This window comes from Garra rufa, chromosome 3 (genome assembly GCF_049309525.1).
Source record: "Garra rufa chromosome 3, GarRuf1.0, whole genome shotgun sequence".
NCBI classification, from domain to species: domain Eukaryota; kingdom Metazoa; phylum Chordata; class Actinopteri; order Cypriniformes; family Cyprinidae; genus Garra; species Garra rufa.
The window spans coordinates 20891237-20917280 of record NC_133363.1 but is presented as its reverse complement, the minus strand read 5'-3'; the positions used below and the strand labels follow the sequence as shown (position 1 = coordinate 20917280).

The 26044-nt window shown below is 34.3% G+C and overlaps 1 protein-coding gene across 1 annotated transcript in view; it reads right to left on the bottom strand.

The window, feature by feature from the left end:
• The window catches only part of tbc1d19 (TBC1 domain family, member 19), a 41644-nt gene extending 16907 nt beyond the window's left edge, over positions 1-24737 (bottom strand). The window contains exons 1-11 of the mRNA XM_073836890.1: positions 24568-24737; positions 24375-24447; positions 20312-20357; positions 15219-15294; positions 11908-11982; positions 11763-11826; positions 8995-9041; positions 8571-8681; positions 7063-7135; positions 6680-6718; positions 3120-3232 (exon numbers count right to left, since the gene is read on the bottom strand). Coding sequence (XP_073692991.1) covers positions 3120-3232; positions 6680-6718; positions 7063-7135; positions 8571-8681; positions 8995-9041; positions 11763-11826; positions 11908-11982; positions 15219-15294; positions 20312-20357; positions 24375-24447; positions 24568-24666 — 816 coding nt within the window. The 5' untranslated portion in view covers positions 24667-24737. The remainder of the gene's footprint in view (positions 1-3119; positions 3233-6679; positions 6719-7062; positions 7136-8570; positions 8682-8994; positions 9042-11762; positions 11827-11907; positions 11983-15218; positions 15295-20311; positions 20358-24374; positions 24448-24567) is intronic.
• Positions 24738-26044: the final 1307 nt, after the last annotated feature.

Genomic DNA, 26044 nt, shown 5'->3' with positions numbered 1-26044 from the left:
TTAAACATATACGCCCTGAGCCTGAGACTCAGATTGTGATTCCCTCTAAAAGCCCACTGCCCGTCTGTTACTCGGAAGGCCAGGAAAATTTTTCCCATTTTTCTGGGAGGATAGGCATGTGAGCTGGTCACTATCATCCAGACAGCTGCTTTATCAGCAGTTACATAATTGTTCCACCTGAAACATTTAAACCTCTTGTGATTTCCCCACTTCTCCTCTGTCATTCCACTGGCTCCTCTCCTGCCCACATCTACAACACAGCTCAAAAAGTGAGGGATTACTCTACTTGTTTAAAATGTGTCGCCCCACGCCGGGTGTTTGTCTTCTTATTAACACAGAGAAAGTACATTCTCCAGATGCTGTTTCACTGGCTTAATGAAGGCCCAAGGACCCATCAGCCAGTTGGGAGACATTGCTTCACATCTGAAAAGGGCAGCTATTAGAAGCCCAGAGTGAAAAATCACAGCAGGTACCGGCTCGGTCATTTCTGCCCCACAAGCAGCTCAAAGCTAATTGTATTAAAAAGGATTATGTATTTCAGAGTGTTTTCACACTTGATTGGACTGCTTGGTCTGGACCAGAGGACAATTTAAGGTCTCTTTTTACATTTCGAAAGACATTGTGCTATAAAATCATGCAAATTATACATTTTAATAGTGGCTGCCAAACCAGAGCAAATTCAAATATGGCTTACTGCTACACACCAGCAAAAATCACTTTCACACCAACTAAACATACACTACCAGTCAAAAGTTAATTATTATCAATATTTAAAACAGTTTTTTTTTTCAGGATTCTTTGATGAGTTAAAATATCCAAAGATCAGCATTTATCTAAAATAAAGAGTTTTTGTAAAATTATACACTATACCATTCAAAAGCTTTGAGTCCGTATTTTTTATTTAGAAAGGATGCTTTAAATTGATGATAAAGACATTTATAATGTTAAAAAAAGATTTCGATTTCAGATAAATGCTGTTATTCTAAACTTCTAATCATTAAAGAAACCTGAAAAAAATGCTCAGCTGTTTTTAACATCATAATAATAATAATAATAATAATAATAATAATAATAATAATAATAATAAATGTTTTTTGAGCAGCAAATCAGAATGATTTCTGAAAAATCATGTGACTGAAATAATGATGCTTAAAAATTCAGCTTTGAAATCACAGGAATAAATTACATTTAATATTTTCAAATAGAAAACAACAGTTATTTTAAATAGTAAAACTATTTCAAAATGTTACTGTTTTTCCCTGTACTTTGGAACAAATAAATTCAGGCTTGGTGAGCAGAAGAGACTTCTATAAAAAAACATTTCAAATCTTACTGTTCAAAACCTTTTGAGTGTGCTTCATTCTGATGTCAAATTGATTTAAGCCTGTAACAAAATCTCTACTGTAAAAGTATGTTTACATCTTATATTTAATTTTTATTAACCCTCACTAAAAAAGTGTAATGCTTTTACTTCTTATACTCTAAAACTGTCATTTTCACAGCATATGGAACATTTCAGCTGTGCATTTCAGAATGTGTCTGATAAGTGCAAATAAATACCTATAAAATGTTGGTTCTGGCACTTGTTCACAACAACTGTCATAAATGTCAATTACGATATACAAACAGTTTCATTTGTTTAAATCTACATAAATATTTATGGTGGTTTTATATATGTTTGAAGAGCTGTGCATGACTGTGTGTGTATAAAAGGGAGAAAAAAAGTATATACTACCTTTCAAAGGAATGGGGTTGGGAACATTTTTTACTGTTTTTGTTAAAGGAACACTCCACTTTTTTTGGAAATAGGCTCATTCTCCAACTCCCCCCGAGTTAATAAGTTGAGTTTTACCGTTTTGAAATCCATTCAGCCGTTCTCCTGTTCTGGCGATATCACTTTTAGCATAGCTTAGCATAGATCATTGAATCCTATTAGACCAATAGCATCACGTTCAAAAATGACCAACGAGTTTCCATATTTGTCCTATTTAAAACTTGACTCTTCTGTAGTTATATCGTGTACTAAGACCGGTGGAAAAGCTTCAATTTTCTAGGCTGATAAGATTAGGACCTACACTTCCATTCCGGCGTAATAGTCAAGGAAGTTTGCTGCCGTAATAAGGCTGAAGCAGGAGCAGTAATACCACGCAGCACATGTGCAAATGCTAAACTAGCTGGGAACTCATTTCTGATAATACTCCGCCTGCTTCGCCATATTACGGCAGCAAACTTCCTTGACTATTACGCCGGAATGGAAGTGTAGGTCCTAATCTTATCAGCCTAGAAACTCGCAGCTTTGCATTTCCACCGGTCTTAGTACACGATAGAACTACAGAAGAGTCAAGTTTTAAATACAACAAATATGGAAACTCGTTGGTCATTTTTGAACGCGATGCTATTGGTCTAATAGGATTCAATGATTTATGCTAAGCTATGCTAAAAGTGATATCGCCAGAACAGGAGAACGGCTGAATGGATTTCAAAACGGTAAAAACAACTTATTAACTCGGGGGGAGTTGGAGAATGAGCCTATTTCCAAAAAAAGTGGAGTGTTCCTTTAAGTCTCTTATGTTCACCAAGGATGCATTAAGTTAATTAGAAATACAGTAAAAAGAGCAATATTGTAAAATATTTTTACAATTTAAGACAACTATTTTTTAAATATGTAATGTATACCTTTTATAGCAAAGCTGAATTTTACCAGCCATTACTTCAGTCTTCACGTCACATGATCCTTCAGAAGTCATTCTAATATGCTGATTTTGTGCTCAAGATTACGTATTATCAATGTTGAAAACATTATTTGATGAATAGAAAGTTCAAAAGAATCATTTCTGCATTTTTTTATTACTGTAATTCAATTCAACATGTTATTGCTGAATAAAAGTAAACATTTCTTTAAAAAAAAAAAAAAAAACTCCCCAAACTTTAAACAGTTGTGTATATATATTCCCTTTGAAAACCATTTACTCTGAAGAAGCACTTCAAGTGAAGACTCAAGTGCAGGGCATTACCATCTTAAAAACATGCAGTGGCTCACTTCCATCTGTTGGAAGTGTTGAAAAAGTGTCCCCTTTCTAAAACACACACATAAATGCAGTTTGAAATTCAGTCATTACCTCAGGATCACTTGTAGTATTTAGGATGAGAGACCATAGCTGGGCCCTGAGACCAGTAGGGCAGCCCTGCCTGCTGTACTGCTGCGCCGCTGCACTGTCTTGCTCGCTCACCACTGCAGAAATGCAGAAAAACAGAAGTGTTTTAGTTTTAGTAAACACTTTTGAGGGGCTCTTAGCCATGTAGACAGAAACCTTCTGGATGTGTCTAAAACCTGAAGTAGCTAGTCTAAAGTCTGTCATTGACTAAACAAGCAATGTTTTGTAAGATGCATCCTAAGGAAACCCATAATATAATGTCTAACAATCATGAACACATTCAAGTGAGATTTAGAGAAAATCAAGCAAATGTTTTTAAAAAAAGAAATCTCTTGTGCTCACCAAGGCTGCATTTATTTAAAGAAGTTCACCTCCAGAACAAAAAGTTACAGATAATTTCCTCAGCCCCTTGTCATCCAAGACGTTCATGTCTTTCTTTCTTCAGTCGTAAATAAATTTGTTTCTTGAGGAAAACATGATTTCTCTCCATATAGTGGACTTCTATGGTGCCTGTGAGTTTGAACTTCTAAAATGCAGTTTAAATGCTCATCTTGTCAAAATCTTCCTACATCACTGCACAAGTACTGACCCAGTGTTTACAAAGTGAATGTGCAAAGAAGGTCAATCACCCTTTACAAAAAAGGGCGAATGGGCTGTTATAAAACAACGATGTAGGATGATTTTGAAGTTGGAGGAGAAAATGAGTTGGGAGTTTTTCGACCTACAGTACCTGTATAATACAGAGTATGCATGCACATCGCAGAGCTAGACAAGACAGGCATTTGAGCTTAAAAAGTATATAAATTGTAAATTTATTTTTAGAAAATAACCGATCGTTTCACTAGATAAGACCCTTCTTCCTCTGCTGAGACTGTTTAAAGCCCTTTGAAGCTGCATTTAAACTGCATTTTGCAAGTTCAAACTTGCGGGCACCATAGAAGTCCACATATGGAGAGAAATCCTGAAATGATTACCTCAAAAAACATAATTTCTTTACAACTGAAGAAATAAAGACATGAACAACTTGGATGACAAGGGGGTAAGTAAATTATCTGTAAATATTTGTTCTGGAAGTGAACTTCTCCTTTAATCAAAAAGTGAAATATTATTACAAAATAAAATAACTGAATTTTAATCAGCCATTAAACCAGTCTTCAGTGTTACATGATCCTTCAGAAATCATTCTAATATGCTGATTTAGTTCTTAGGTTACAATTCTTATTATCATCAATGTTGAAAACAGCTGTGTTGTTAAAAGGAGACCTATTATGCCTCTTTATACAAGATGTAATACAAGTCTCAGAAGCTCAAAGCTCAGATACTCCGCTAAAAAACATCAGTTTGGTTTTGATTATCATGTCTTTTGGAATGATATCATGCATTTTGAACCATTTTCGTTTAAATCTTTGTTACAGTGTTTTCTGAGCACACACATCTGAAGCACGCTCACAGAAAGTGGCTGCGAGTACTAAACTAAGTTCTCTTTCATGTATTATTGCGCTTACACTGTCAAATACACACAAGTTAAAAACACAAATGAGTTACAAAAACAGTCTGTATGTCTGTGAAGGTACATAGCTGGGTGTTACGGCCATTCTGTGGTCGTTTACTGTTTTGTTGCTCCTCCCGTGTGTTTTTTTTTTTTTTTTTGCTGTCGTTCTCTCTCCCCCCCTCTCTCTCAGGTAGACGCACATGTTAGTCATTTGAGAGTGGCCGATTATTTAAAACAGTAGTTAAAGGACACCAATGACGAGGAGAAAAGGATAGAAGACAGATTCTTTTTGTCTTATTTCGTGTGTTTTTGTTTTTCTCTTTCTTGTTAGTTGCTGTCTGTTATGTTAAATTGTTACTTGGTTGATAAGTTTGTCAATGTCGTTCTACATTGAGTGAATGAAGAAATAGGCTTGAACAATTACATTGTTTACTCATTCTTGTTTATGTTACATAATCTCTCTGTTTCTTGAGCCATTTAATGAGAGGTTGTAACACTGAGAAGGAAATTGCATGTTTATATTAGATCTGTCTTGCAGCAGTGTAATATAAAGTAAATAAATCAATAAATCCACTGCTCTCTTGTCTCCTCTCAGGCTGGGACTGGGACTAAATAGTGTTCTGTGCTTGTCAATGCAGCCAATGACAGAAAAGTTAGCATGCTTTGCTCGAACTTTGCCATGGCGTTAGAACTGGTAGACTGTTTGCGTTTGTGAATACACAATGGCGGGGCGGTAATATATAATAAGAAATCTAAACAGTTTGTTTGTTTTTTTTATTTTTTAAAAAATACTGGGTTGTTCTTTTTCATGTTTTCTAGGTTGGTAGATGCATCGGGGACCCGATTATAGCACCTAAACACAGAAAAAGTCAGATTTCCATGATATGTCACCTTTAATAGTTAATATTAATATGCATATTTTCAGGATTTCTTAAATGGATAGTTTACCCAAAAACTGTTTACCTGTTTATCTGCTTACCCCCAGAGCATTCAAGATGTAGGTGATGTTGTTTCTTCAGTAGAACACAGACAAAGATTTTTAACTCAAACCGTTTAAATCTGTCAGTCATATAATGGCAGTGGGACCCACGGCTTTGAGAGTAAAAAAAAAAAAAAAAAAAACATGTAAAAACCAAATTAAACCCTGCGGCTCATGACGATACATTCAGGTCTTAACACATGAAACAGTCTGTCTGTCTGTCCGTCCAAGAAATTGAACAGTATTTATATCATTTTTTACCTCTGATCGACCGCAATGTCCAACTGTCCTGAGCGTGTTCACAACAGCTGGCGCATGATAAAGAGCAAGCAACCATAACTTCAGTCGATCAGGCTCAAAAGTTGGGAATCGGCGAAAAGTCAACACTCCCGGATGAGTTTGGACAGTTAAACATTGCAGTGGATCAGAAAAAAAAATTATATAAATACTGTTCAGTTTCTTGCACAGAGTAATTGTTTAGTGTTTTAAGACCTTAATGTATGGTCACAAGCCACATTTGGTTTTGTCTGTGTATGTTTTTTGACTCAAAGCCACGGGTCCCATTGACTGCCATCGAATGACAGAATGCAATGGTTTGAGTTGAAAAAATATATGTGTTCTACTGAAGAAACAAAGTCACCTACATCTTGCCCTGGGGGTAAGCAGATAAAACAACACATTTTAATTTTGGGGTAAACTATCCCTTTAATCAATAGAAAGCTCAAAAGAACAGCATTTATCTGAAATAGATTCCTTGCTGATTCAAAGTAATAATTTCTTTCAGGAAAAAAATAACATTAGTGTCAGTGCATTTTCCTTAATATAAATAATATAAACTGGATTATACATTTTTAAAAATGGACACCATTCTATTGTATAGCATCATGGGACAGTGGAGGAAACATCTATGCTGCCTTCAAAATCTGACCAGACTGTATTTGAGGGGAAATGGAATGGCAAATATTAAACAAATATTCTCCACAAGACCCGGTAATAAAGCAGTATTAAACAAGCATTCATGTCATGATAATGACAAAAAGAGTTTACTTTTACCTTTTTTTCCTATGTGAATGTGCTCACTCTCGAACAAATCTGTGTTGAAACAGCAGAGAGATAGAAAAGAGGTAAGAGTGCAAACAGATCGTAAAACACCAATATTTAAAAATGAGCAGTGATCCTCTTTGGTAGCATTGCATTACATATGCAATACATAAACACACTACATATAGAGTTTACAGGGTCAAAACATGCCTTTGTTGACTTCTGATATGTCAGTAGGAGAAAAGCCTACTTTGTTAGTTATCAAACACAGGAGGAACATTCATTTGGATTTAGTGAGGAAGGACTTTGAGATCTGGCGATAGTGGAGCTCAGCCCATATAATATTACTTCATTACTCCATGATCATGTTATAGATGAAACGCGCAAATAAATACCTGGAGGAACATGAGTGTGATCATCTATACCAAGCTGACCATAGGTAAGACCTAGTTCTGGATACATTTCCCTCTGCAACAAATACAAATAATTGGTCACAATCCATTCTTTGATTATGCATAAAAATGCATGTTTTTTTTATTTAGCACTGACCTGAATAAGATAATTCACATAAAAAATATGTTTACATAAAGTCCACAAGGGAAAATAATGCTTGAATTTACAAAAAATGACCCTGTTCAAAAGTTTACATACGCTTCATTCCTAATACTGTGTTGTTATCTGAATGATCCACAGTTATTTTTAATTTTAATTTTTTATGGGGATGGGGGTGGTAGTTGTTCATAAGTCCTCAGAAACCTCAGGTCTCACAAATGATTTGGTTTTTCAGCATTTTTGTGTATTTGAACCCTTTCCAACAATGACTATATGATTTTGAGATCCATCTTTTTAGAAGGTTCAAACACTCACTGATGCTTCAGAAGGTAACACAATGCATTAAGAGCCATTTTATCTTCTGGGAAACTAAATACACTATATTGCCAAAAGTATTGGGACACCCCCTTCTAATGAACAGGTTTGACTACTTTAGTCATTTCCATGAGTACAAATCTTAATGTTTACGCATTTAATGATATGTGCTTCTAATTTTATAGCAAAAGTTTGGACAGGACTCTTTTCTATTCTAACATGACTATGCCTCAGTGTATAGGGCAAGGTTCAAAAAGAACTTGATTGATTCAGTCAGTGTGGAAGAACTTGACTGGTCTGCAATAAGCAAAGTCCTAATCCCAGCTGAACACCTCACTTTAAATGCAGACCTTAAGCCAAAAACTCATCACCAAACACCAATGTTGTACATATGGGTACAGTCACTTTAGACACTTCCAAAACTGTTGCAACAGAAATGGAAACACAATTTTTAAATATATAAATTATGTTTCCGTCTTTGTTGCCAGAGTTTTGTAAGTGCATTTTTCTGTTCTAAAGAAGGAGATTTTCTTCAGTACTTTTGTCCATGTAGTGTATGTATAAATCATTAGTGTTTGGCTCAAGGTCTGCATTTAAAGTCACACCAGAGGTGTTCAGCTGAGATTAGTAATTTGCTTTATGCAGACCAGTCAAGTTTTTCCACACTGACTGAATCAATCATATTTTTTTGAACCTTGTCTTATACACAGAGGCATTGTTATGTTAGAATAGAAAAGGGTCCTGTCCAAACTGTTGCTATAAAATTGGAAGCACACAATCCACTAGAATATCATTATATGCTTAAACATTAAGATTAGCTTGTATAAATTGCTGAAACAAAACAAAACTTCATCTAACAAATGTAAATGAGCAGTGAGCTCCATGATAGCTTCCACAATCATTTAGACTTTACTTTAACACTTGATTACTGTCATTTGTTTAGAGAAATGGTTTCAGATGATTATCAGCAGTTGCAAAATTGTTTGTGTCTTGATACGTAAATAGAAGGAAGTGGAACAAAAAAAGAGAGACTCACCATTTGAGGAATGTCACGGACACTGAGGGAAACCTGGATTAATCCCCAGTGGCTTCTGACTGTGAGATCGTCACTGCGCTCGTTATTTGGGTTTCTTAAACTGACCAATACCTACACAACAAAACATATTATGTTTGATATTACCTAAATAAGTATTGTAAAAAGTAATAGGCATGATAAACCCCTCTTATCCCAGTTGAATATGCCAACTATATAAAGACAACTATAAATAAACCACTGGTAAGTGTAAACACAGTGGCTCTGTGGTGCTATCAAAACAACCACTCAGTCAATTCTCACTCAGAGTAATTTAACCGAACATTTCCTGAGGGAATCCAATCAGCTGCTTCATATCCAGGCCTATCTTTCTCATTTGGACCGGATGTTTTCAGTAAACTGATCTGATTATGTAAGCGAGACCCACCTCAAGGAAGTCTTTGGGTGCATAGACAGGCCTGAATTTGCTTAGGTCTGCAATAAGAAAACACAGATCTGAGTGCTTGCAAACTTGTATATTATGATAGCCTACCAATTAGTGTAATTGGAAACAAAGAGAGCAATAGAATATGGTTAAGCCATTGCATTAGAACATTGGGGGCAAGTGGAAAAGATGCATTACATTTATAATACAATAGACATAATAGTTCTGTAAGTAATGACAGCCTTAATTTACAACCTCAGTATCTTAACTGCTATCTGAGGTATGATCTCATTTCACAGCCACAATGATAGATAGTGATAAATAACAGCTGAAAATTTTCAGAAAATAAATATAAATAAATAAATTATCATTCATTTGCACTGACTACCAATAGATGCTCGCATAAAATTCAAGGCATTAACGTTTGCCTACAAAACCACCACTGGCTCTGCACCCCTTTACCTAAATTCATTACTTCAGACTTCTGTGCCCTCTAGAAGCTTGCATTCTGCAATTGAACGGCGCATTATTGTGCCATCCCAAAGAGAATCACTTTCACATTAAATGTACCCTTCTGGTGGAATGACCTGCCCAACTCCGAACAGCTGAGTCCTTAGCCATCTTCAAGAATCGGCTAAAAACATATCTCTTCCATCTTTATTTGACCCTCTAACTCTAGCACCCTCTATTCTAATTCTGTTCTTTAAAAAAAAATGCCCGTTAAGACTTAATTAAGACTTATTCTCTTTTAATTTACTTACTGCTTGTTTTCTAAAAAACACTAGCTTCTCTGTTCTTGTTGTATTCTACTTTTAGGCCTCTAACACTAGCTTGCTTTTTCTGTTTTCTTTTTATTTATTATATAATTGAAAAAAACCTTGATATGTGTACTGCGTTAGGCTAAATGAGACTTGTCGTAGCACTTGCATGTTATTGCTCTTTTGTTGTTTTTGATTGCTTCCACTGTCCTCTTTTGTAAGTCGCTTTGGACAAAATCGTCTGCTAAATGTCCAAATGTAAATGAATATACACAGTGCTTAATAAACTACACCACTAATGAATGCAGGGTTTGTGCCGCAGCTGCCCTAAAAGAACAGAATTGGTGATTACCAAAATAATTGTTTTTATGTTTCTGTAATGGTTAATCCACCATGTGTAAGCTTGATAGCAGTAGTATTTCTGATGTTAAAATAATATTTTTGTTGTTATCCATGAATTTTCAAATGTACTGTTTTACAAGAAAAGCACAAAAACACAGTAAAGCACTTTCTAATTTTTTAATCACATGCCCAATTTCAGTTATTTATTTGCTATCCTTAACAGAAAAATAACGGTTGAATGTCACACTTGATTAATTTCTATCTTCAGAGTGAAGCTGAAAATATGAATTCATAAAGATTATTTAGTTGTTTCAATTTAGTCAATTCAATTATTTGCCTAATAAATGACAATTTCTAATTTTAAACCAGTTCTGACAGATTCCTACAATGTGTTTTTTTTATTATGACAGGTGACTGAACAGTTTTTTTTTTTTAAAGTAAGTCTCTTCTGCTCACCAAGTCTGCATTTATTTGATCCAAAGTACAGTTAAAATAGCTTAAAATAACTGTTTTCTATTTGAATATATTTTAAAATGTAATTCATTCCTGTGATTTCAAAGCTGAAATTTATAGCATCATTACTCCAGTCACTCCAGATTTTCTGCTCAAAAAACTTTTTTTATTATTATTAATATTATTATATTAACAGCTAAGTAGAATGTTTTCAGGTTTCTTTGATGAATAGAAAGTTCAGAAGAACAGCATTTATCTGAAATTGAAATATTTTGTAATTAATTTCTAGAATATATTTCAATCAACCAATCAAAAATATTAATTTACTCTAAAATGTTAGTCAACTGTTTTGAATAATATTAATTTGTCTTGGTAAGCAGAAGATACTTCATTAAAAAACATTAAAAATCTTACTGTTCAAAAACTTTTGACTGGTAGTGCATATACAGTAAAAGTACATAAAGAAAATACAGTACTGGAGAATTAATACTTGTTTCAATGAATAAAAAAAATACTCCAATTAAAAATTCTCCAATTACAGTCTGTTTCTCACATAGAGCTACCATATAGGTTCAGAAGACCTGGAATATGGCATACAATATTATAATTTTATGTATATAATTTTATGATTCATTTTGTATATTTTTGGGACCATCTTTATTGTAGGGAAAGAAGCATAAAAATCTACCTTTGTGTTCCACAGAAGAAAAAAAGAAAGAGTAAACCAACTAAATGTGAGTGGGTACTTTAAATGATGACCAAATGTTTACTTTGGAAGAAAGTAATCCTTTAACAAGAACAACATCTGTTAGTCTGGCAATTTGTACTGTATTTTCGAAGTCATGTTGAAATTGTAAGGAAAAAAAACTGCACAAGAACAAGAGAAACAAAAAATGCATGAGAGGGTGAAAGAAAGTGCAAGCAGAAAGAAGAACGCAAGAAAGAAGCTAAGCATCAGCTTTAGTAATTGGGATGTGGTCCAGGCATCTGGACATGCTCTGGTTTCACAGGAAGGGCTGTTTATGCCAGTGTCCTGCAGAAAGCGGTAAATGTTATCATATACACCGCAAACTGATAGCATTGTTATGGAGCTGTTATACTGCTCAGGGCTTCTGTGTGCGAGCCAAACCTCTGTATGTAAACATTCTGCAATGCATGAACACACACACACACACACACACACACACACACATACAGTCTGTGTCTGCATTAGCCTACCTGGTTCATCAGTTCCCATCTCGTTCCATTTATTTGTCAGCTCTTTCTGCTCTGGGACTGGCCGCTGTCAAACAGATAAAACAGTTTAATTGCTCAAAAGCTCATGTAACAGACTTATTGTACATACACTGAAATATACCTTTACCTTCCGTGCCAGTGGAATTCCCAACTCTGTGCACATACTGTTTAAACTCTTGAGGATCCTCTTCTCCCAGTTTACCTACAACAAACAATCATCATGTAAGTATTCTGTAAATTTTTGTTCTGGAAGTGAACTTCTCCTTTAACTTTCTTACTAACTATTAATAAGCACCAAATTAGGAGTTTATTGAGACAAATGTCATAGTTAATTGTTAGTCAATAATGAGAAATCGTCTCCAAACTAAAGTGCGACAAGATTTTATTTAGAAAATGCATTAAATTGATCAAGTGACATTTAAGACATTAATAATGTCACAAACAATTTTGGTTTAAAAAAAATTCAAATGAAAAAAAAAATCTTACAATAAAATATATCCACAGAAATGTTAAGCAGCACAACAGCTTTCAGTAATAAGAGACTGAGCAACAAATCAGCATATTAATGATTTCTGAAGGATATACAGTAATAGCTACTGAAAATTCAACTTTGTCTTCGCATTAAATTATATTTTAAATGATATTCAAACAGAAACACTGAAAGATCTTACTGAGCCAAAAAGTTTGAACAGTTGTTTAAAAGTGGTGTGAAAAAGTGTTGGCCCCCTTCCTAATTTTTTTTTTTTTGCATGTTTGTCATACTTTAATGTTTCAGAGCATCAAAGAAATTTATTAATCAAAGATAACACAACTGATTACTGCCACAACTGTTCGCAATCAAGAAATCACTTAAATAGGACCTGCCTGACAAAGTGAAGTAGACAAAAAGATCCTCAAAAGCTGCACACCATGATGATCCAAAGAAATTCAGGAAAATTGAGATCTATCAGTCTGGAAAAGGTTATAAAGCCATTTCTAAAGCTTTGGGACTCCAGCGATCCACAGTGAGAGCCATTATCCACAAATGGCGAAAACATGGAACAGTGGTGAACCTTCCCAGGAGTAAAATTACCCCAAGAGCGCAGCGAAGACTCATCCAAGAGGTCACAAAAGACCCCACAACAACATCTAAAGAACTGTGTAAAGAAAAGTGTTCATTAGGGCTGCATGATAAATCGCATGCGATTGTCATGCGTATCTCATCAGTAAAGCTGGTTCTGTGATTAGTAGTAAATCTCCTTCACATGCATTCAGATGGCAAGGTATTTAAAAAGACTGAAAAGCTAAGCGATTCATCCACGATTTTGAACGCAAAATTGCGTATCTTTTCAGTGATCTACGGCTCAGTGTTTTAAATACTGCGCCATCTGAATGCACGTGATGGAGATTTACTACTAATCACAGAACCGGCTTTACTGATGAGATACGCATGACAATCGCATGCGATTTATCATGCAGCCCTAGTGTTCACGACTCCACCATACAAAAGAGACTGGGCAAAAATGGCCTGCATGGCAGAGTTCCAAGATGAAAACCGCTGCTGAGCAAAAAGAACATAAAGGCTCGTCTCAGTTTTGCCAGAACACATCTTGAAGACTTTTGGGAAAATACTCTGTGGACTGACGAGACAAAAGTTGAACTTTTTGGAAGGTGTGTGTCCCGTTACATCTGGCGCAAAAGTAACACAGCATTTCAGAAAAAAAAACATCAAACCAACAGTAAAATATGGTGGTGGTAGTGTAATGGTCTGGGGCTGATTTGCTGCCTACCAGCAAATCAGCATGAATTCTGCTGTCTACCAAAAAATCCTAAAGGACAATATTTGGCCATCTGTTTGTGACCTCAAGCTGAAGCGAACTTGGGTTCTGCAGCAGGACAATGATCCAAAACACACCAGCAAATCCACCTCTGAATGGCTGAAGAAAAACAAAATGAAGACTTTGGAGTGGCCTAGTCAAAGTCCTGACCTGAATCCTATTGAGATGCACCTGGACTACTGCAATGCTCTTTTAGCTGGTCTTCCAGCATGTACAATCAGGCCTCTACAAATGATTCAGAATGCAGCAGCACGACTCGTCTTCAATGAGCCCAAGAAGGCCCATGTCACACCTCTCTTCATATCCCTGCACTGGCTACCGGTCACGGCTCGCATCAAATTCAAGACACTGATGCTGGCCTATAGGACAGCCACCGGCTCATCACCTGCCTACCTCCATTCACTACTACGCATCTACACTCCCTCCAGAAGTCTGAGATCCTCTAGTGAAAGACGCCTTATTGTACCACCACAGAGAGGCACAAAATCACTTTCCAAAACATTCTCCTTCAACGTCCCTGCCTGGTGGAATGATCTTCCCACCCCCATCCGGAACGCAGACTCCATTACTGTCTTCAAGCGACTGCTGAAAACCCATCTTTTTCGACACTATCTGACTCAATAAAAAAAAAAAAATAATTATTTTCCTCTCTTTCCTGATCTTCCCTTTCTAGCCCGTACTCATCTAACAACGCCTGTCATATGGTATTTTTGAGCACTTCCTATGTTGATCTGCCTCCTTAGGATGAATCACTTGTTGTATTCCCAATTGTAAGTCGCTTTGGATAAAAGCGTCTGCTAAATGAATAAATGTAAATGTGAAATGTAAAAAGACGGTTCATGCTCGAAAACCCTCCAATGTGGCTCAATTACAACAATTGTGCCAAGATGAGTGGGCCAAAATTCCTGCACAGCGATGTAACAGACTCATTGCAAGTTATCGCAAACACTTGATTGCAGTTGTTGCTGCTAAGGGTGGCCCAACCAGTTATTAAGTTTAGGGGGCAAACACTTTTTCACACAGGGCCATGTGGGTTTGGATTTTGCTTTCCCTTCATAATTAAAAACTTCATTCGAAAACTGCATGTTGTGTTTACTTGTGTTATCTTTGATTAATATTTAAATTTGTTTGATAATCTGAAACATTAAAGTGTGACAAACATGCAAAAAATAAAAAAAAATAAAAAAAAACAGGAAGGGGGCCAACACTTTTTCACACCACTGTATATAGCAGTTTATTTTTAATGAAGCAAAATTCTGACAACCAGATCATGTTTATAGTTAATGTAATTAACTACTACTGTAATTCTTAAGGAGAATGTAAAACTTAAGGAGAAGTGACTTGATAAAGCACAGTATATCCACTTAAGTGACCTCGACACCAGTTGATTAAATGTAATGGCTCAGAAAAATTAAGGTAAAATGAAAATGAGAAAATGTAATTTGTCAAAACAATTCTGTTACTTATGCAATGATTTAAAGTGTGCCTTACAATAAGCCATTACTGGATATTACTGTTTGATGCCATTGCATATGCGTATAAGCAGAGAAAGCTATAAAGTCTAAACATGAGAGAGACACAATAATAAAGATAAAGATGAAAGAAGAAAAAGACTGTGTACCTGGGCTTTGCACATATATGCCAAGGGCTCTTTGGTGTGTTCAGGAGGTGCTCTAGGGTGCCCAGGGGGAGGCAGACTATAACACAAACAAACACATTAAACATACAGCACATACGCATGGACAAAACATGAATCACATTAATTCAATGTGCAAACTTGCTAAATTATACATAACATATGCAATTTCTGTAAATAAATTTAAAAAACAACAACAAAAGCATATAGCACTGATTAACAACCATGCAGCTGAGAGTAGATCCGTCTTTATTTATTTATTTATTTATTTATTTATTTTTTGTCTACTATGAAGAAAATTAATGGGATTTTTACTTCTGGAACCAATTTGGAGGACTCTGTTGTAGTCTTATATTGGCTCCTCCCACTCTCAAAACTCTGAGATACTGAGATACAGCAGACCTTCACATTAATGTCTACACAAAAAGACATTTAACAGGGACACCTGTACTATAACACACCAAAGCATCAGGGCACCATACTCCATTATCAGACTTTATGAAGCTTTTTTTTCTATCAGTCCCTTCAGTCTTTCTTTAGTCCCATTAACTTAAAACACTCGTTTTAGGATAAACACATCACCAAAAATGACAAACAGAGAACGCATGTCTACAAAGCAACTCACTATGCTGTCCATCTTCAAACAAGGGGTCATATATTTAAAGATATACATATATTTTTATTGCTTTTTTCTCATCTGTAACAATGTCTAGTTAAAACAATTTTATAGGGTATACTCTGTAAAGGTATTATGTATTGTATCTTGGACTCTCCCGTTCAGTCCTGTCCTGTATTTGGATCACTTTAAGCTTAATAAAGTAATTCTGTCTCTTGTCATTTTTACATTTGGCCAAAAGGAGTTCCTGTCATAAAACTGTATAAATACTAAAACTGGAGGAACAATTACTCTAGGCACTTTCTGTGTGTGTGTGTGTGTGTGTGTGTGTGTGTGTGTGTCAGGGCTTAAAAACGAAAAAAAAATCCATTCGGTTCACTCCGAACAGAATCGATATTATAACGTTTCTGTTCTTGCGTTCCTCATTAAACTATACGTTCCGAGAACGGTTTTCTAGAAAAAATACCGGTTAATAACGTTATTTTATTACACGGCGAGATAGATAGATAGATAGATAGATAGATAGATAGATAGATAGATAGATAGATAGATAGATAGATAGATAGATAGATAGATAGATAGATAGATAGATAGATAGATAGATAGATAGATAGATAGATAGATAGATAGATAGATAGATAGATAGATAGATAGATAGATAGATAGATAGATAGATAGATAGATAGATAGATAGATAGATAGATAGATAGATAGATAGATAGATAGATAGATAGATAGATAGATAGATAGATAGATAGATAGATAGATAGATAGATAGATAGATAGATAGATAGATAGGGTCATTCTTTATTTGTGGTGGCAAGTGGTGTCCCTTTCATTTACAATAGTTAAAATACACTTTAAATACCAATAAATTATAAAATGTTTTCATGTTTGTATTCTGTAGGATAAACACAATTCATGCACTATGAAAAATGACACTTTTTGCTTTAAAATACATATTTAATTGAGTTTGAGAGATTGCATGTGTAACAAAATGTGCATGTTCCTGCCATACATCAGAGAGGTATCATGGATTGTAATTGCAATAATATAAAATTTTTAACACAAATTAAGAGGTTATATTGTAAATATAGATTTTATTTAACATGTACAATTTTATTAAATTGTTTTAAAATATATATATTTTGTAATATTTAAGAAAAAAGTAGTGTCCCCCAAATTCATGTCTGTGGTGTTACAACAATGGACGTCGCCCCTTTAAGAAAAGGGGGAAATCTATTTAGACTACTTCCTGTGTGTAAAGGTCATTGCAGGTGCTGGTTGATCTGAGGGGTGCATGGTGAGTTCATTCTTCCTTATTAATTTTCTTAAAGTTAGCAAAACTTTTGACAATTTCATGCGTCGCACTTTATTAGTGTCTGTGGTGTTATGTTTATAACTTGCAGATTTTACATGTTTTAATCCAAATTTTGATAAATACATGCTTATTAATATTTTATAAATGTCCCCTGACCTTAAAATCATCATGACGGGATCCTCCATTTTAGAAAAGACTGGATTTAGGCTAATTTGTCTGTGGTGTTACCGTCTGTGGTGTTACTGTCTTTACAGGTAACACCACAGACACTATAGTAACACCACAGACAATATACAATTATAAATGTTGTATTTTTAATGAAACACAGGACATTAATAATCATATAACTCTAAATCTCTTGTCAGGTATGGCAAGATTAACTGCTGCTGAAAAGCAGCGTCTTTATAGACAGCGCAGAGGTGCAGACCCAGTTCGAAGAGCAGAGTACCTTCAAAAGAAACAACAGACCTATGTGAAAGATATTCAGTGCAAAAAAAGACTGAGAATAGGAGATCTCACAGAGAGGGGAAAGAGAACAGCAAGGAAGAACTGGAGAATATATAAGGCTATAAGAACACTTTGAAATCTGAAACGAAAAAGGGCATGCCAACCAAAACATATATAGGCACACTGCATTAAATAGGCCCATCTCATAAGATATTTTGAATGTTTTGTTCTGATGTTCTGATTTTGTTTCGTGTTAAATACGTTTAGGAATAGGCTACATGATTTATTAATTGAAGGTGTTCTGAATTTTTAAAATGTTTTGTAAAAAAAATGTTTGTGGCTAAATAATTTTTTAATTGAAGATGTTATGGATTTTTTTTTAAAGTTTTGTGTTAAATAAATTGTTTTAATTATATATATATATATATTAATACAGTTTTTACAGCTTACTCTAATTTTTCTTATATCAGAGTCGATACTTTTTGACTTTTTGCTCAATAAACTTTTAATTGTTAAACCTTTTATGCAACAAGAAGTCTGTGGTGTTACTTCAATATGTATCTACAATTTTCTTCCATCAGAGCCATTTAATCTTATAATTTAATGTTTTTAGACTGTAAAGTGGTTTTATTTTTTTTTGGAATAAAGTCTATTAAAGTAGCACAGACCATTTTTTCTGCCTTTTTGATGTACATCCAAAAAAAAAAAAAAAAAGAAACAATTCTTCTTTGGCAAAAATAGAGGCAGAGAAGAACAATTAAATGTTTCTTTAAAAAAATCAATTTGAATAATCAATGAAAATTAGTTTTTAAAGTGATTTATTTATTAATTAATTATTGCCTAAAGTTGCATAACTCTGCTAATTTAAGAACAAACCAAAATTTAACTTCAAATATTGGTAACACCACAGACATAAGTGAATGTTTCACCAGTGTTTGATTAAAATTATTTAAAATTAAAAATGTTATTAAGTTTCAATTTTGATAGATATGGCAAATTAAACTAATTTTAAATGCATAACAATAAATTTTATTAAAAGAAAACAAAAAATCTTTTTTACAATTTCTGCCTTTCATTTGCCACCCAAATTGAAGAATGACCCAGATAGTGTGTGCCTTTTAATAACATGTTTGGCATTATGTTTACAAATGATTCAACCAAATTCCGTGTTCGTGTCATCTGAACTTCTTGTCTTTAAAACCGAAAGTAAACGAGTTCACCTGAAGGCCGTAACTAGGGTTTGAAAATTAGTGAGGTCCGAAGTAAGGTTGAGAAACACCGCTTTAATTAATGTTTTTTTGATGACTTAACGTTGACTAAAGAGCATGAGACGTCTTCCTGCTGGCCAGTAACGGTAACGTTATTTGTCATAGTAGCCTATTTCATTCTGTAACAAACAGATTTGTACTATGCTATTGTTTTTGATAGTGTTATACATTTCTTTCAGATATTAACGATGATCGCTGCGTTTGTCTTACCGATTGTGTTATCTTCCTGTCAGCAATTAAGTTACAGATTGTCTAAAAGATTTTTTTTATGAATGTACAATGTTGCCGGATATTGCTACGAAAAACAAGCAATTTCAAAAATAAAGGAAAAGATATCCGAAATAAGTTCAAAGCTTGTGTTTTGTAAATAAGATTAATATATCAGTAACACTAACGTTCAACCTTCCACTTTATAAACGTCCCAAAGTGTCACAATAAATTGGAAAAATGAGTCAAAATACACGTATAATAGGTGGATCTGGCAACAAACGGAGGCTGCACACGCGCTCTCACTCAACGCGCTCTCAAGCCTCGTTCACTGCGCTAGCTTCTCGCATCAACATGAATTGCAAACACTCATGTGATATGAGGTGGTTTAAACGGCTAAATAATCATTCAGAGAGCTTGGCATTTTATTTTTGAATATACAAAAATGACCGAGGTCCGGACCTCGGTGACCTCATAGCTGGCTACGGCATATTCCTTACCTAATATAGCCAATTATAGGCTATTTTCACTCAAACAAAACAGAACTCCAGATAGTTATGCTTTTACATTTAATGCATAAAAGCAAAAGAAAACGTAATGCATAATTTTAACTACAAGTTTTAATTAGGCTACAATAACTTAAACCTAAACATACCTTTGCACATGAAACAGCCAGGTGCTTGGTAACCTTAAGCTCGTCGCATCAGAAAGGGCTCTGCTTATGTCTGCTTCGCGGGCATTTCACGGTGTATGCGTCACCGTCGCATTTGCGCACACAATTTGAATTCATGTTTTTGGTCTGCCAAATTGATATAATAAAGAGAACGATAAAAATACCGTTATTAACCGGTTAATTTGGAATTTCTGTTTCCGTTTCTGTTCAGAACGATTAAAATTGATTTTGTTTTCGTTTTTGTTTTTGTTCCTGTTCAGTGTCATTTGTTTTCGTTTTTCGTTTTCGTTCCTTGAACCGGTTCAGAGCCCTGGTGTGTGTGTGTGTGTGTGTGTGTGTGTGAGTATCATGTATCATCTTTTCTAAATCTCATGTAATAATTTTTATTGCTGATGATTTCATGATGGTAATACAGGAATTAAATAAAATAATAAATAAAATAAAATAGAAGATGCAAGTAGAAGAAACCAGCTAGCTGGTTAATTAATGAATATAATAATTAATGAACTGCATTAAAAAATAGATTGTGAATATAAAATTATATACCTGTGTAATTCCCTGTAAACTGCATTTTGTAATTTTCTTTCCCAACCTACAAGAATGAAAAGATCAGTGACTCTACAACTCTACAAGAATTACACACAGCAAACACATTTATCACTTGAGCAATTCATCACTTGATAGATGTCAAGATTATAGATAGATAGATAGATAGATAGAAAAATTTTGGCCCCCTTCCTGTTTTTTTTTTTTTTTTTTTGCATGTTTCTCACACTTTAATGTTTCAGATTATCAAACAAATTTAAATATTAATCAAATATAATACAAGTAAACACACCATGCAGTTTTTGGTTGAAGTTTTTTATTATGAAGGGAAAACAAAATCCAAACCCACATGGCCCTGTGTGAAAAGTGTTTGCCACCTAAACTTAATAACTGGTTGGGCCACTCTTAGCAGCAACAACTGCAATCAAGCGTTTGCGATAACTTACAATGAGTCTGTTACATCGCTGTGCAGGAATTTAGGCCCACTCATCTTGGCACAATTGTTGTAATTCAGCCACATTGGAGGGTTTTCGAGCATGAACCGTCTTTTTAAGGTCATGCCACAGCATCTCAATAGGATTCAGGTCAGGACTTTGACTAGGCCACTCCAAAGTCTTCATTTTGTTTTTCTTCAGCCATTCCGAGGTGGATTTGCTGGTGTGTTTTGGATCATTGTCCTGCTACAGAACCCAAGTTCGCTTCAGCTTGAGGTCATGAACAGATGGCCGGACATTGTCCTTCAGGATTTTTTGGTAGACAGCAGAATTCATGGTTCCATTGATCACAGCAACTCTTCTAGGTCCAGAAGCAGCAAAACAGCCCCAGACCACCACACTACCACCACCATATTTTACTGTTGGTATGATGTTCTTTTTCTGAAATGCTGTGTTACTTTTACACCAGATGTAATGGGACACACACCTTCCAAAAAGTTCAACTTTTGTCTCATCAGAGCATTTTCCAAAAGTCTTGGGGATCATCAAGATGTGTTCTGGCAAAACTGAGACGAGCCTTTATGTTCGTTTTGCTCAGCAGCGGTTTTCATCTTGGAACTCTGCCATGCAGGCCATTTTTGCCCAGTCTCTTTCTTATGGTGGAGTCATGAACACTGACCTTAACTGAGGCAAGAGAGGCCTGCAGTTCTTTAGATGTTGTTTTGGGGTCTTTTGTGACTTCTTGGATGTCGCTGCGCTCTTGGGGGTAATTTTGATCGGCCGGCCACTCCTGGGAAGGTTCACCACTGTTCCATGTTTTTGCCATTTGTGGATAATGGCTCTCACTGTGGTTCGCTGGAGTCCCAAAGCTTTAGAAATGGCTTTATAACCTTTTTCAGACTGCTAGATCTCAATTACTTTCTTTCTCATTTGTTCCTGAATTTCTTTGGATCTCAACATGATGTGTAGCTTTTGAGGATCTTTTCTTCTACTTCTACTTTTTAAGTGATTTCTTGATAGCAAACAGGTGTGGCAGTAATCAGGCCTGGGTGTGGCTAGAGAAACTGAACTCAGGTGTGATAAACCACAGTTATGTTTTTTTTTCCCTTCATAAAAAACCCCTTCATTTAAAAACTGCATGTTATGTTTACTTGTGCTATCTTTGATTAATATTTAAATTTGTTTGATGATCTGAAACATTAAAGTGTGACAAACGTGCAAAAAAAATAAAAAATCATTAAGGGGGCCAACACTTTTTCACACCACTGTACATGGGCGTCGGAACCATTGTACGTGGGTGGGACAGGACCCACCCACTTTTGAAGACCAATGATATTGGACCCACCCACTTTTACCGTCTCAGCGAGTATGTCTTTGCACTTTTCAGAGCGCCGTCAGTCAAACCATTGTATGAGGTATGCCTTAATAAATTAAACTCCATTCACCTACAGCCTTAAAATTACATGCTGTGGTTTCCTCAAATTCATTCCACTTGGCCTATTCAGAGAGAGTCCATATCATTAAACTCATTCAGGGTTTTCACTAGTCACTCGTGCCTGCAGCACAGCAAAGTAAAGCAGCGTAACTTCTGCTCAGATACACCTCACCCTAGCTGATGCTTTATTTCAACTTTTCGATTATTTCATTAATTTTTATTGAAAACAAATGCCTTTCCGATGTGATATAAGTGAAAAGGGAGACGATTTCGAAAATGATCCACCAAAAGGCGGACGCGAACTCGGGTCTCCCGCGTCAAAAACGACATGATTCCTCGTATTGTCACTTACGCCACTGAAAAGGTTCTTCGATACCTGTCTTTTGTAATATTTGTAAATATAGCCTATTTGCATTGTGTTAAAACATTAAGTAAAAGGCACCAGACTACAGAAAATGACATTTTTTTTCTGGGGGAGGACCCACCCACATTTATTTTGCCTCCGACGCCCATGCCACTGTATATATATTTTTACATTTATTTGATCAAAAATACAGAAAAAACTGTAATATTGTAAACTATTATTTCAATGTAAAATAACTGTTTTCTATGTGAATATATTTTAAAATGTAATTTATTCCTGTGATGCAAGCTGAATTTTCAGCATCATTAATCCATTTCAGCATCACATGATCCTTCAGAAATCATTCTAATATGTTGAATTATTATCAATGCTGAAAACAGTTGTGCTGCTCAATATTTCGTTGGAACTGTGATACTTTTATTCAGGATTCTTTAATAAATAAAAAGTTAAAAAGAACAGCATTTACTTAAAATAGAAATATTATATATATATATATAGAATAGAAAATATTATAAATAGAATATATTATATTTTGTAACAATATAAAGTACCACTTTAAAGTGTGAGGTCCTTACATTTTTATTCTTTCTTTATTGAAAGAAATTAATATTTTTATTCAGCAAGGGTGTTAAAATGCTAAAAGTGATAGCAAAGACATATATTGTTAGAAAAAATGTCTATTTGAATAAATGCTGTTTTTTTATTCATCAAATAATCCTGAAAAAAGTATCACAGGTTCCAAAAAAATATAAAACAACACAACTGTTTCCAACATTGATAATAAAAGTAATAAATCAGCATATTAGAATTAGACTTCTGAAGGATCATGTGACTAAAGACTGGAATAATAGTTGAGTAATACTCAGATTTGTATCAAAAGAATAAATTATATTTAAAATATAATATTTTAGAAAACCATTATTTTAAACTGTAATGATATTTTACAATATTACAGGTTTTTTGTGTGATCAATCAAATTCAGCCTTGATCAGCATACGAACATTCTTTAAAAACATTTTAAAAAATCTGACTGATTTAGAAAATTTAGAAAAGTTTTGAAATATGTTTCAGCTGTATATCTAATGTATGTAATATCCAGTAATAAACACTGTGGCCAAATTTCATATATAAATTGTATATTTGCCAGGTCAACCACACCTGAGCAATGAAAATTCTATACAGTTATGCAGCTTAGCATTTGGAACTCGATATTTATGATTAAAAATTTTTTTTAGCATTATTGTGCTAGCAACATTATCAAACCTATAGCACAGTAGAGGTATATGACTTATTACATTCTTTGACAGAACAACATCAAAAATTGTGTGAAGATTAATACAATTTACAATTATTACAACTGTTGTTTTCCATTTCTGTATTTTTTAAAATCTAATTTATTGTGATGCCACAGCTGAATTTTCAGCAGCTATTACTCTAGGCTTCAATCACATAATCATTCAAAAATCATTCTATTATAACCTACTGATTTGATGTTCAAGAAACATTTATTACCATCAACACTGAAAAGAGGTTGTGCTTGTGCAGCTTAATATTTTTGTAATGCAATAAATTCTGTCAATCTTTGATTAACAGAAATTGAAAAAGAATTGTAATATTTAATAGAAATACAAATAGGCTAAAATATTTTGTGACAATGTAAATCATCACTTTTGATCAATTTAATGCACCCTTGCTACAAAAAAGGTATTAATTTATTTAAAAAAGAAAAAAAAATTACTTATAAAAAAATTTTGGTTTTATTTTAAATAAAAGACAAAAGCTTAAAAATTAATTGCAAATTGTACTCCACATCCGACAGCCATGCCATACCTGATGCCTTTAACAATCTTCTCACATCATCTTTCAGCGTTTCCAGTTTAATTTCGGGTTTGTGCAAACATTCCTAGGAAGAAAGACACATTTCTGCAATGAAATACAACAGCAAACGCAAGCAGACAGTATATACAGCAGAGACCATATATCGTGTTGCACACTCTGCAGTCGGTTAGCTAAAGCTACTTACTTTAGCCTGTTTCTCCAGCTGAGAGTGTAAATGAGTCCCTTTGAGCCGCTGAACAATTTGCGTTATAGAGACAGACAGTTCTGCGCTTTCGTCCAGCATTGTCACAATTTTAATGGGATGTCAGTAGGATTTTTTGAGCATCTGTTAGCGCTGCAGCATCGCAGGATGAAGCACCGTCTCCAGGCAAATGACAACAAACCCTTCAGGAAACACGGTCTTCAACACAAGGTTCCGACGTGGCTTTAAAAAAGAAATAATGAATTGTTGTTATGTTTTTATTCTGTATTGGTCTCTAGCCTCTGTGAGCATATAGGAGACTTTTTTTTAAAACATTTGACACTACCAGGATCTTTAAGGTTTTTAAAAGAAGTCTCTTCTGCTCACCAAGCCTGCATTTATTTGATCTAAAGTACAGCAAAAACAGTAAAATTCTAAAATATGTTTACTATTTAAAATAACTAGTTTCTATTTAAATATATATTAAAATATAAATTGTTTCTGTGATTCTGTTTCTCGAAAAATACATGTATTATAACTATGATTGTTACGTTGAAAACAGCTGAGTAGATTTTTTTCAGGTTTCTTTGATGAACAGAAAGTTCTGAAGAACAGCATTTATCTGAAATAGAAATTTAAAGCATCTTTGCTAAATAAAAGTATTAATTTCGATCATTTCTTTGCCAAAAAAAAAAAAACTTCAACACAAGGTTCCAACATGGCTTTAAAAAAATTATGAATTTTTCAAAATTATTATTTTTTTTTATTTTCTTTTTTTTATGTTTATTTTATGTATTTGTTTTCTTTATTGTATACATACATAATGGTAGTAGCCTATTCGATTGGGCTATATTTAAATTTCTTTTTTTGATTGAATGTTTATTTTAAAACTTTAAAATCTAAAAATCTAAATTGAAAATTGCAGTGGTTTCAAAGAAATACAAGATCAGTTTATTTATTTATTTATTTATTTATTTGTAGCCTTCTGTAGCATACTGTAGGTTTGCAACTTGACTAGCTTGACCCAAACATAGGGGTTATTTTAAGTTGGAAATCATCTGGAACAGTTTAGCTGGTATGTTTTTATTCAGATTGTAAGATTTCATAAGAGGTGTCACTCATTAAATATCTAAAAAATAGAATAATAAAAAGCAATCATTTTTTAATATGCTCAGGTTGAACCTGAACATGTATAGACATGAGCAAGAAAGCTACTCTTTTCTTGTTTCTCTTTGCAGGAATAATGTTTATCAGGAATAATGTTTATCATACACAAATATATCTGACAGCAGCTCAGGAATTAAAGCTTTTGGCTAGTGCTAGAGATTTTTGAGTTACTATAACAAAACCTGTGTGTGGTCTTCAAAAGACTTACCATCTAATCTTTATGTTTTACAACAATGTTTAATTTGGCTGATAGTCATCTTAATCAGTTAGTTGTATGTTATGCACTAGCCTAGTTACAGTAAAGGGTCTTAAA